Raw genomic sequence first — 13,374 nt, forward strand, 5'->3', positions numbered from 1 at the left:
TTTTAAGTTTATTATTTCGGAAGTTTTACTATTTTGGTTTTGTATTATAGTACAATTTGTTTTGTATTAAGCTTATAAACTCGTGAAATAAGTTATAAGCTTATGATGAAATAACATTTATCAAATAAGGTTTTTCTTGTCATAGAACTTATAAACTATGAATTTATAAGCTATAAACCTTAAGCTCGTTTCTTGGTCTTACCCATCAACATACCATATACATTTTTTTTTTGGCAAGAAAGACCATATACAATTTATTATATAACTAGCGCTCAGAGGAGTACACTGTGTCCGCCTGTTCGTTATTTTACTACCATGTAGATGTCGATTCTGGTGGTGCGTTGAGCGACATCGGCTCTCCGCACCAGCATCTTTCCGATCTCCAGCGTCAAGTTGTCTCTCCTTCCGGTGGTTTGCTTGGTTCGTATTCGACTCTTGTGTCTTCATAACTGATTGTCTCTTTGTGTCAGTTTCGTTTATTTTTTGGTTCATCAGCGTCTTTTTCATTCAGATCTAGCGGTGACATGAGTTTTTTCGGTTTTGTTTTTGTAGATTCTGGTGATGGGTCAGTCCGTTTGGGTCTTTAGTGTCAGATATGACCTGCTTTCTTTGGTTCGTTGGGAAGGCTGAAGGGGTCCACACCAGGGGCCTGCTGATGGCTGAAGGGGCCTGCTGTGTTGGTGGAAGCGACGTCATATGTCCTGTTCTGGTTCGTGTCCGTCGATTGTCGTGTTTAGGAGCTCCGGATCTTCTCCATGCTCAACTGTTTTGTTTGTGTTTGTGTTTTAGGTGTTGTGTTATGTCAAGGGACTAGGGTCAAGGCTGTTTAGTTCTCCCTTAGCCTTATGGTGGTTCACTACTCAACTATTTTCCTATTTTGTTTGTGTTTTTTTTTTTTTTTTTTTTTTTGTGTTTGTGTTTTTGGGTGTTGTGTTCTGTCAAGGAACTAGGGTCGAAGCTGTTTAGATCTCCCTTAGCCATTTGGTGGTTCGCTTTCTTCTCAAGGTCGGTTTTTTTGAGTTGTCGAGGCTATGTTTTCTCTATGTTGCCGTTTTGTCACATCAGAACCTTGCCGCTGGTGGCGTCCTGTTCTCTTGGATTTAGGATTTGGTTGCTTGGCTGTTGTTGCTCAAAAGAGCTAGGTGTGCAGATGCTTCATGTTGACGGAGTAGTCGTTTGTCGCACCTTAAGCCATCACGACCGCTCTGTTGTCGGCGCTTGCAGGTCCTTCACGATTAATCCTCCTTCTTCGCAACTCCCGAATCGTTCGTCGTCGTAAGGATCGTGGTGGTTTGTGGTTTTCTAGCCGTGGGTTGGGATGTGCAATGGTCTATTCAGGTTCAGTCCCTTGTTTTGGGTGGTAGTCTCCCTCCGGTGTTGATTTTGTGGCTTGTTTTGATTGTTTGTGTTCGAGCTGGTTCACTTTGCGTTACTGTTCCACCTTTTCTCTGTCTTTGGAATTTGGCATATGGTTATTGGTGGGTTGAGTTTTTGAACAGGTTAAGGGGTCTGCTCTGGTGGTTCGTGAGTTGAGGAGTACCTTAATGACCTGTGTCGGGAGTCTAATGGGTCGATCACTTTTGATTCGAAGTCGGGAGCTAGTTTGTGACTCAGATCCTTTTAGGCTTTTGTGAAGTCTCCTCCGATAGACCGGAATTTGTGTGGTGGTGGAAGCTGAACGTTTGAAGCAAAGTCATTATCAGGTGCTTAATTGACCACTGTTGATGGTGTTGGTTCTTTGAGGAGTTGTTGTTAGGGGTTTCGACATGTTTGAGGATGCTGGTGGTTTTTCCTTGGCGTTTTTGATGTTTTTATTTTTTTTTCTTTGGCGTAATACTTGAGATCTAATCCACTTTTTTATATATATATATATATATATATATATATATATATTTTGCCATTCAAAAAAATATTTTACACTTTTTGCAATGACATCAACAATATAACAAATATAATATAAATTCTTATCTTTTTGAATGACACCAATAAATTAACATTCTTATAGTAAAATTTGTTTAAGAGTATAATTAGGAGTGAAAAAGTCAGCATAAAATCATGTATTCTAGTATAAAATAGATATAAGAATACTTTCCAAAAACAATTCATGAACGAACCTATATAAAATACATAATAAATAAAATGGATAATAGTCACTTTGGTCCATGAATGTATAATGAGTAGTCACAATAATCCCTCAATGTATTAAAATTTCAAAATACTCATTGCTTGTGCACTCTGTTAATCAAAATAGTCTCTGACGCTAAAATAATATTTCAATGCGCACAATAACTTTTTTCATACAAGGAAAAAAATGACAATAAGTAAGTCTTTACAAGAACTGATATGATAATAAGTAATTATATTGAAAGATTAACATGACAATATTAATGAAACATTTTAACATCTGGGATTATTTTGACTAACGAACTACACAATCAAATATTATTTTGAACTTTTTATACATTGAGAGACTATTGTGAGTTGTGATTACTCATTCATTACGTATTCAGAGACCAAAATGACTAATATCCCTAAATAAAAAGGGTTACATGTTTATAAAAAGGGTCAAATGCCATTTGTGATTCTTTAAGTTACATATTTATAAAAAGTTAGTCTTTTATTTTTCTGTTACAAACTAATTTTTAAGTTAGAAAATATATGCACCTTTATCCTCTTTTCATTAAATTTAGATAAAAAAAAGGGGGTTGTGTGGACATTTATAGCAAAAAAAATAATTTACAACCAAATTACAACAAAAACAATCTAAGAACTGCATGAAGTATTCGACCTAAATAAAATGAGAAATGATATTTGTACAATAATTTTCTAACAATTTTTATGACAACTTTCTTTCTTATATCACATTTTATTTTTACTTTCTCTCTCTATTGTTTTATACGTGTCAATACATACTTTTCTTTGTAAAAATATAGTTGTCCATATAATTGTCATTCAAATTATTGTTTGCTCAAATAAAATTAGTGTTAAACATGAGTGGCAACAACTCAAGAAGATTTGCTCAAAAAAAAGAAAAAAGAACTCAAGAAGATACATGTGTGTAATAAAGAGATGTGCTAACACACTCTTTCAAATATTCACTTTTTTATTAGTTTTAAACTAAGGTAGTTTCCTACTTTAAAACAGTGAGAGATACGTTAATTTCATTTAACAAGAGTGATTATCGAATAAAATATTCCCCAACATTACTGATGAAAAAGAAAAAAATCATAGTCCTCTAAAATTAAGACAACATATAAAACATAGATGGGAACCCGTTAAAACGACTAGTAACAAACTGGCGCAGGAAACTAAAGGAGGAAGAGGCATGGATGGAGACGAAGAAGACCTCTATCTGCCCATTGAATTGATCATTCAAATCCTTCTAAAGTTACCAGTGAAGTCTCTTATACGCTTCAAGTGTGTTTGTAAGTCTTGGTTTTCTCTCATATCTCAACCTCACTTTGCAAATTCTCATTTTCAACTTACCGCCAATGCACACACTCCTAGAATTCTGTTCATAAATCCAGATCTTGAATCTCTATCTATAGATTTTGAAACATCGCTTCACGATGATAGTGCTTCTTATTCACCGGACATTAGTTTCTTATTTGAGGAATATGATTATGATAGTTCTTCTTCTTCAGACATGGATTTTTCATCTCCTCATCCATCTTTCTTAGATCTTGATATTAGAGGTTCATGTAGAGGTTTTATACTTTGCTCCGGTTATTCAAGCCTTTATCTATGGAATCCATCCACCGGAGTTCACAGACAAATACCCTTTACTACTGTTATTGATTCCAATTTAGAAGCAAAGTATTTCTATGGTTTTGGGTATGATGAGTCTACTGATGATTACCTGGTTCTTTCAATGTGCTATGATCCGAGTGCACGTGGTTTGTTATCTCACTTGGGGCTTTTCTCATTAAGAGCTAATACGTGGAAGGAAATGGAGGGTGGTGACAATTTGCGTTATTCACAGCAGTGTATGTATTCTAGAGTAGATTCACTCCTAAATGGGGTTATTCACTGGTTGGCTTTTCATTATGATAGATCAATGAATGTTATTGTTGGATTTCATTTAACGGAAAGGAAACTTATAGAGTTGCCTTTGCCTATTGGTATAAATAATGGTCCTAGAGTGTATGATTTATGGCTATTCAGAGGATGTCTCAGTCTATTTGATATGTGCACTGATAATGGTACAGTTGAAATATGGGTGATGAAAAAATACAATGTGCAATCGTCTTGGACAAAGACTCTCGTTCTTTCTTTTGGTGACATTCCCATTCACTACTTTTGTCCGAAATATTGTACAAAAAGTGGTGATATCGTTGGAACCGACGATAATGTATTGGCCAAGTATAATGATAAAGGACAGCTGCTAGAGCATCACTCCTACTCGGACCATGAATATGGATCCCTAGTGGTTATGTATACAGAATCTCTGCTTTCACTTCCTGGTGGTGACAGTGATCAGGCTTAAGAAGATGACGCAGACAAGAATGAGGTTTTCAAGTATTCCCCTTCACCATTTTCATGATCTTTATAATTATATAGTATTATGTACTCTTGAGTGGCTGCATTCGTAGGGTAATATGTGTTTGATTGCATTTGTAATATGATCCAAGTATGGCAAATGAGCTGATGAAATATGTCATGAAATGTTTATTGGTCAAACATTTGTATTGTGTTTATTGAAAATGTTGACTGCTTTGTTTCTATGATGCAATGTTGTTTGTGCGTGTATATGGATTGCGTTCTAATGCATGTTTGTGGTCATTATTTGAAATTGGTTTATATTGTAATTGATTTTATGATCTTATGAATGTTGATCAATATCAAAATCTCATTCTTATTTCATAAATCAAAGACCAACTCAGAGTAATACACAACCTTTTGAAACCGGATATAACCGGTGATTATCGAGGTTACCATTTCATGAGACAACAATAGACGACACTGCAAATCTCACTATCATATGTGAAACCTGTGAAATACTCAGTATTATGTTTGTTTATTTGTTTGATTACTGTTATTATTGTGAAAAGATAGCAGTGGTGTAAATCTGTGCAATGAGATACACAGGTTGACATGTTCACTGTGTCGGCATTCAAAGGGAACCCTGCTGCAGTGTGTTTATTAGAAGTTAGAGGCAATGAAAGGTTGCAATCATTAACTGCTGAATTCAATATTATCTGAAATCTGTTATTTAACTCTTCCTGTTAATTGAGCCTCTAATACCCGTTTTGGTCTTAGATGGTTTACTCCTGTTACTAAGGTATATATACTTGAGAGCTAATTGACAGCGTTTATATACTTAGGGACTATTTATTACATGTATATAGTTTAGCAACTAAGTTAAAGATAGACTAATAGTATATGAACTAAATTGATAGTTATTCATTTATCAACACAAATCACACGCTTTTTCATATATAGTATCATTTGTTATAGAAATAAAAGCAAGTGTATGATAAGTGTTTATGCTAGCATAAATGCTTAATTAAGTTGTTTATCCGAACAAGGCCTCTATCTACTTGATTTTAGTCTTTAGTTTCTGCTTTCTTTATGTCTGGTTGCCTATGGACAGGACAGCTATAACTTAGTTAGCTCATCATGGTGTGTTTTTTGTTCCCCTTGGATACACCTTTGGTGGTGGCATTTTTGAGATGGATGATGTTAAATGAGGCTTGGCCTAAGGTGCTGGAACTTAGGCAGGAGACCGGAACTCGTCAGCTTACTGAGCTAGAGCTTCAGAGCGCATTTTACCAGGCTAAATACATTGTTGAAATTGCAAGAAAGTTGAAAAGCTTATTTTCTCTATGACAAATACTACTCAACAATAATATATCTTGAACATCTATATTATTAAGAATTCTAGATGGTTAATGATAGACATAGATACTAAGGGCCTGTTTGATTAACTTCTGCTTTTTAGTTTTCTAAAACTATTTTATAAATCGATTTTCAAAAACAGGTTTTTAGAAGTAAATAAAAAAAAACTTGTTTGGTAGTTCTATATTTAAAAACTGTTCTACAGAAGAGAAAAAAAAATAAATTTGTTTGATGAGTTTGTTTTTGCAAATCCCCATTTTTGGAGTTAAATTTTTGAAATAAGACTCTAATTTGCAATAAATGTGATATATGATAGACCAAAAAAAGGTTGATCGTAAAAAAAAGGGTTAATAGTGTTTTTCACTCCTGTAATATATGTCATTTTCGGTTTTCGCCCCTATAAAATTTTCGGTTTGATTTGCATCCTCGTAATTTATTTATTTTTCCGAAAAACACCCTTAATAGGCCATTCAAAAACCAAAATTTCTTGAAAAAAAATTCTGAAAATGGCCTATTAGGGGTGTTTTCCGGAAAATAAAATTTTTACAAGGGTGCAAATCAAACCGAAAATTTTATAGGGGCGAAAATCGAAAATGACATATATTACAGGGGTGAAAAACACTATTAACCCTAAAAAAACTATTTTTATGTATATGATAAATTAAAGGACCAAAAATATAATTAAGTTTTATAATTAAACAAAAATTATGTTCACAAATTCTACCTTAATTGACAAAAATGTCAAAATTGTTAGATCGGATGTTGTGCTCGACTCCTTTACTTATATGTGTGAGTTCTAAATTTTACGTGATTGATGTCATTTCATCTATCTAAATAAATTAGGGTTAATAGTGTTTCACCCCTTGTAATATAGGTCATTTTCGGTTTTACCCCTGTAAAATATATTTTTTGGATTTCGTCATTGTAAGTTGAAGATTTTTTGTTTTGGACCTTCATGAATTTTGACTTTACAAAATTGAAAATATAGCATGGGTTAAACCGAAATTCACTCAAATTAACAGGGGGTAAACTGAAATTTGCTCAAATTACAACGGAATAAACCAAAATTTGGTCAAATTACAGGGAGTGAAATTTTCATGAAGGTCCAAAACCAAAAAATCTTCAAATTACAAGGATGAAATTAAAAAAAAAAATATATTTTACAGGGGAAAACGGAAACGACCTATATTACAGGGGTAAAACACTATTAACCCAAAAAATTATTAACTAAAAGAACAGTCGAAAAAATTACAATATTATAGGGATATTGCATATTATATTTAGAGGCCGGAGTTCGAACCCTGGACACCCCACTTCTCCACAATTAAATTGTGTGAGCTCTAGCCACTAGGCTACTTGACAAAAAAAAAATAACATAAAAAATAAAAAAAGAATATTAAGCTGGTACATTACAATTTACAAATCCATATCACACTGTTCAACTTTTTTACTTTAACAAAGCAATTTTTTCAATTATATTGTATTCTATCATGCATTATAAAAATTACAATACTGCCATTAATAAAAATTGTTACTTTTCTCCGTGTTTTCCCTTTTCTCCAGAGAATACAAAATTGAAAACAGAAATAGGAAACATCTTTTAGCAGTTTTGCTTTTTCAGTTTTAAAAACCATTAAAATGAAAATAATTTTCTAAAACAGTTTTTAGAAACATGTCAATCAAACAAGTTTTTTTTATTCTAAGTTTTTAAAAACAAAAAAACTGTTTTTGAAAACTGAATCAAACAGGCTATAAGGCTTTGTTTGTGAGTTTTGAGGGAAGGGGAAGGAAAGGCTTAGGAGGGGAGGGGAAGGGAAGGAAGGAAAGGGAGAAAGGAGGGAAAATCTTCCCCTTGTTTGAGAGTTAAAGAAACCAACAAGGAAAGAAGATGGAAGACTTATGTGATAATTTTACTATTTTACCACTTTTTTAATTTTATAGACGTTTACCTCTCCATAAGCCTTTCCTTCCCTTCCCTTCCCTTCCAAAACCCAACTCGCAAACAAGCCTAAGGCTTCTTGTTGCTTACTTGCTGTCCTTTTACAAAACATTAAACATGGGATATTGGTAACTAAGCTTCTAAAGGATCATGTCTCCATGTCTGTTTTTATATGAAGATGTTGCTTGGATTATTAAAATTTCTTTTATAGGGATATATTGTTGAGCTCTCTTAGAAATCAGTAATTTACTAATTTTACTTGTTTTATGTCTGAAATTAATTTTTTTTGAAGAAACTAAATTAGTCCACCCAAATTGGCATCGGAGAGAATTAAACCTGAGACTTTGAGGAGGAGCACACTCCCAGATCCCAATCCAATACCACCAGACCAACCCAAATGGGTTTGTCTGAAATTAATGATTCTGTTTATGAATAATTAAATTATCTTTCATAGGGATAGTGATATGTTGCTGAGTGAGTTCACTTAGAAAGTTTTACTTGTTTTATGTCTGAAATTAAGGATTCTGCATCTGATGTAAACATTCTAATGCAATTATTCTTGGACAATGTTTGTTTAGGTGGTTCAAACTGGGCTAATCAGTCATGTTAATCACAATAACAATTAACAACATACCTTTTAATTCTTTATTTTGATTTAATTGTACAAGTGGTAACATTGTTTTTAGGCTAAAATATGGTTTTAGTCCCTGCAAATATGCCTCGTTTTGGTTTTAGTCCCTGTAAAAAAAAAGTTTTGTTTTTGGTCCCTGCAAAATATTTTGTTTTTAAAAAAGGTCCCTGTAAAAAAATAAAATTGCAGGGACCTTTTTTAAAAACAAAATATTTTGCAGGGACCAAAAACTACAAAATTGGTTCAGTTATAATGTGCCACGTATGCAAATCATCATAAAAGTGGGGTCAGGGACTATTTTCAAAAACAAAAAATTTTGTAGGGACCAAAAACAATTTTTTTTTACAAGGACTAAAACCAAAACGAAGCATATTTGCAGGGACTAAAATCATATTTTAGCCTTGTTTTTATTGTGGTTATAACTGTATGTATCACACTATGCGATCAATGGTGAAAAATAAATCATAGTATAGCGGCCAAAAACACTAGCGGCCAAATCTCAAAACACTAGTGACATAGCAAGTAGGCATAAAATAAATACATGTGATACCTTAACTCTTAGTCATCATCATTTTCAATTTCCTCACTACTATTTGTTCATTATCCTCCTCCTCTGCATTCTTGATTCCTCATTCTTTTTTGCTGGTAAATAAATGTTGCCAGAGTGCTCTCTGTCATTCAGAATTTTCGTTCGCTTTACAAAATATTTTTGCTGGACCTATATTAGAAAGAACATAAAAAAACCCAAAGTATTTATTGCTGGACCTATAAATTGATAGTTTTAAAAATTCAGATTTTTATAGGAGCTTCATTGTAGCTACTGCTAATTTTCGCAGTTATTTGACCGCTATTGGTTGCGCTACAGCCACAACTCGAAACTGCAATGGGATGGAGTTTTGTGTAGCACTGAGGGATCATCATGCTGCTATAGTGGCCACTGCAGCTGCTGGTGACTACACACTACAATACAAACTACAATTGCAGATTTACAGTTTATGATCAAAAGGACAGAAACTCATGTGATGAATGAAGTAACGATTGCATTTGGAGCTAAAAATGTCTTAAAATTGCCATGTAAAATTGAACATAAACTTGATTGTGATGTGCTTCAAAATCACATGAAAATTTGAGAAGGAAAAACAAACACGATTTGGCCATATGCATTGATAAAGAAACTGCTACTAGTGTGTTTGTTTTGGCGGTGATTTTACTATAACACGCATCAATCCACCTCTACCAGTGTATTTTCAAAGTGAACGTATATTCTCTCATTTCATTCACATCTTTGTCATTCAAGAGCATGTTTTCGTGAGAGGATCCAAACTATTTTTTTCTTGTTTTGTTTTTGAGAACTCATGCTAATACTATAGAAATCGTAGTTTCAAACAAAGACTAACCGTAGTTTCAAACAAAGGCTACAGTTTAGTGAGGTTGACTAGCAACGTGGGGGGATCTTGAAGAACACATAAGCAAACAATTACGGTACATGCATATGCATATTCCACATAGGTAGCTCGGTTGGTAACCAAAGGAATGTTGAAGGAGATTTAAGAAAAAAGTTACCTGATTTGATCTTTAAAAACTAACATTTTCCTCACTTCTGTAACAATTTATGAACATCTAACATTTGCACGGGTGTTAGGCTGTAACTTTCAGGTTTCTTCTTCTGTTTCATTACTTTGATGGTTGCTTTTTTCCGCACCTGTGACTAGACTTTGTAGTATTTTTTGATGATTTTCTTCTGCACATCTTCTGCGTGATAATGTTAATCTCATTTTGACTTGTTAAAAATTAACTAACATTTGCCTCGAATCAACCTCGACTCTTACCGGTAAATGCAATTTTTGGAAGAGTATTTTTTTATTTACATATAATATATATCATACTTTTTTTTGTGTGTGTATATATATATATATATATATATATATATATATATATATATATATATATATATATATATATACCAAACCTTTATTTAGGTTATCTGACATATATTATAGGATTATTATTTACTCCTGGTTCCTAAAAACATTGAAATTGTTTATTTAGTAGTATCAGTGATTTTCTTAAATTGTATAAAATTATTTAATCATTTGTTAATTTTTTTATTGATTTATAAATTTTTAAAATATTACAAAAATATATGGATAAATATGCAGTTGTTTCACAAGGGTAAATTTATCACTTAAATATGTTATACATATCATGTCATTACGAGGAGGTGTGTACCAAAAATATGATATGATAAAATAATGTATCATGTTTTTTTTAGAGAATGTTTGTTATCATATCTGCATCAAACATATTATAATGTAATTGGTCCTCGTGACCTTAACTCAGTTGATATGGACAATGCATAATATATGTAAGGTTCGTGGTTCAAACCCCGACCACCACCAAAAAATATGATAACGTAAATATTAATCTTGTCTATATTATTATCTTATTTTATATATTTCTCAATCTCTATCATATCTCATAGACCAACTAGACCCTATTAATATCAGTGTTGTAACAAATATAGCAAAAATTCTTATGCTTTCTAACACCAACAATGTAATATTATTATTATATAAGATTTTGTTTTATTTAGAATAACTAAAAAAATCAGCCCAAAATATCCCCAAAATTTATATTTTCTTTATAGGTACCTTGCAAAAACAATTGATGTAGAAAACTATTAAAATGAGGGTCTTGCTAACCAATGTCTACTAGTTAAATATTAAAAAATAGAATCTTTCAAAAAAAAAGTATTAAAAAAAAGAAGAAGTAATTTACAAATTTTATGTACAAAAAATTACTTTTTAAACTTTCAATAGGTTGATACATCGTTCCCATGACAAAATTTAACAAGTACCCAAAGACAGGTGTTAGGGTTTCCCTTGAAAAAAAAAAAAAAAAAAAAAAAGAACAAAATGAATTGCAAATGGGTCCTTTTCCATCCTACCACCAACAAATAAAAGATTTGGGAACCTTAACCCTAAATCAAAACGACAGTGACAGGGGACTAGAGGAGGAAGACGCAGAATGCAGACAGAGACATATCTTCCTTTTGAGTTAATCATTCAAATCCTATTAAGGTTACCAGTCAAGTCTCTTATTCGTTTCAAATGCGTTTGTAAGTTATGGTTATCTCTTATATCTCAACCTCACTTTGCAAATTCACATTTTCAACTTACCACCGCTACACACACGAATAGAATTATGTTGATAACTCCATATCTTCAATCTCTATCTATAGATCTTGAATTATCGCTTAACGATGATAGTGCTGTATATACAACGGACATTAGTTTTTTGATTGACGATGAAGATTACTATAGTTCTTCTTCGTCGGACATGGATGATTTGTCGCCTCCCAAATCTTTTTTTATACTTGATTTTAAAGGTTCGTGTAGAGGCTTTATACTTTTGAACTGTTACTCAAGCCTCTGTATATGGAATCCATCCACCGGATTTCACAAACGAATACCTTTTACTACAATTGATTCCAATCCAGATGCAAATTATTTCTATGGTTTTGGGTATGACGAGTCAACAGATGATTACTTGGTGATTTCAATGTCCTATGAACCGAGTCCGAGCTCAGATGGTATGCTATCTCACTTGGGAATTTTCTCATTGAGAGCTAATGTGTGGACCAGAGTTGAGGGTGGTAACCTTTTGCTTTATTCACAGAACAGTCTTTTAAACTTAGTAGAGTCGCTCTCAAATGGGGCTATTCACTGGTTGGCTTTTCGTAATGATATATCAATGCCTGTTATTGTTGCCTTTCATTTAATTGAAAGGAAACTTCTAGAGTTGCGTTTGCCAAATGAGATAATCAATGGTCCTAGCAGGGCGTATGATTTATGGGTGTATAGAGGATGTCTCGCTCTATGGCATATTTTGCCTGATAGAGTTACATTTCAAATATGGGTGATGGAAAAATACAATGTGCAATCCTCTTGGACTAAGACTCTTGTCCTGTCTTTTGATGGCAATCCTGCTCACTCCTTTTGGCCGAAATACTATACAAAAAGTGGTGATATCGTTGGAAGAAACATGCGTTGTGCATTGGCCAAGTATAATGACAAAGGACAGCTGCAAGAACATCACTCCTACTGTGACAGTCAATATGTATCCCCAGTGGTTATGTATACAGAATCTCTGCTTTCAATTCCTGGTGGTGACAGTGGTCAAGTTTAAGAAGATGACAGAACCAAGAAGAATGAGGTTTTGAAGTATTCTTCTTCACCATTTTCATGATCTTTATAATTATATTGTATTATGGACTCTTGAGTAGCTGCATTTGTAGGGTAATATATGTTTGATCGCATTTGTAATATGATCCAGTATGGCACAAGAGCTGATAAAATATTATGTCATGAAATGTTTATTGGTCAGACATTTGTATTGTGTTTAATCGAAAATGTTGACTGCTTTGTTTCTATGATTCTATGTTATTTGTGCATGTATATGGATTGTATTCTAATGTATGTCTGTGGTCGTTGGTTGAAATTGGTTTATATTGTAATTGATTTTATGATCTTATGCATGTTGATCAATATCAAAATCTCATTCTCATTTCATAAATCAAAGACCAACTCAGAGTAATACACATCCTACCAAATTAGTAGGAAAACGGGTACAATAACAATTTCACACAACCTTTTGAAACCGGATATAAACGGTGATTATCGAGGTTACCATTTCATGAGACAACAATAGACGACACTGTAAATCTCACTATCATACGTGAAACCTGTGAAATGCTCAGTATTATTTGTTTATTTGTTTGATTACTGTTATTATTGTGAAAAAATAGCAGTGGTGTGAATCTGTGCAATGGGATACACAGGTTGATGCGTTCACTGTGTCAGAATTAATCAATTCAAAGGGAACCCTGCTGCAGTGTGTTTATTAGAATAAGTTACAATGAACAGTTGCAATCATTAAGTGCTGAATTCAATATATCTGAAACCTG

General features: G+C 33.1%; 2 protein-coding genes across 2 annotated transcripts; both read left to right on the plus strand.

Moving 5' to 3' along the window:
• The first annotated feature begins 3,234 nt into the window (after positions 1 to 3,234).
• LOC11407861 (F-box/kelch-repeat protein At3g23880) lies at positions 3,235 to 4,749 on the plus strand. Its single transcript, XM_003615564.4, has one exon. The coding sequence runs from the start codon at positions 3,326 to 3,328 to the stop codon at positions 4,484 to 4,486; it is 1,161 nt and encodes a 386-aa protein (XP_003615612.1). The 5' UTR covers positions 3,235 to 3,325; the 3' UTR covers positions 4,487 to 4,749.
• Positions 4,750 to 11,350: 6,601 nt separating this feature from the next.
• Positions 11,351 to 12,848, plus strand: LOC25494834 (F-box protein CPR1). The gene has a single exon (XM_013598671.3). It carries the CDS (start codon positions 11,436 to 11,438, stop codon positions 12,594 to 12,596), a length of 1,161 nt encoding a protein of 386 aa, XP_013454125.1. The 5' UTR covers positions 11,351 to 11,435; the 3' UTR covers positions 12,597 to 12,848.
• Positions 12,849 to 13,374: the final 526 nt, after the last annotated feature.

The sequence above is a fragment of the Medicago truncatula genome, chromosome 5, assembly GCF_003473485.1.
Source record: "Medicago truncatula cultivar Jemalong A17 chromosome 5, MtrunA17r5.0-ANR, whole genome shotgun sequence".
Lineage (NCBI taxonomy): Eukaryota > Viridiplantae > Streptophyta > Magnoliopsida > Fabales > Fabaceae > Medicago > Medicago truncatula.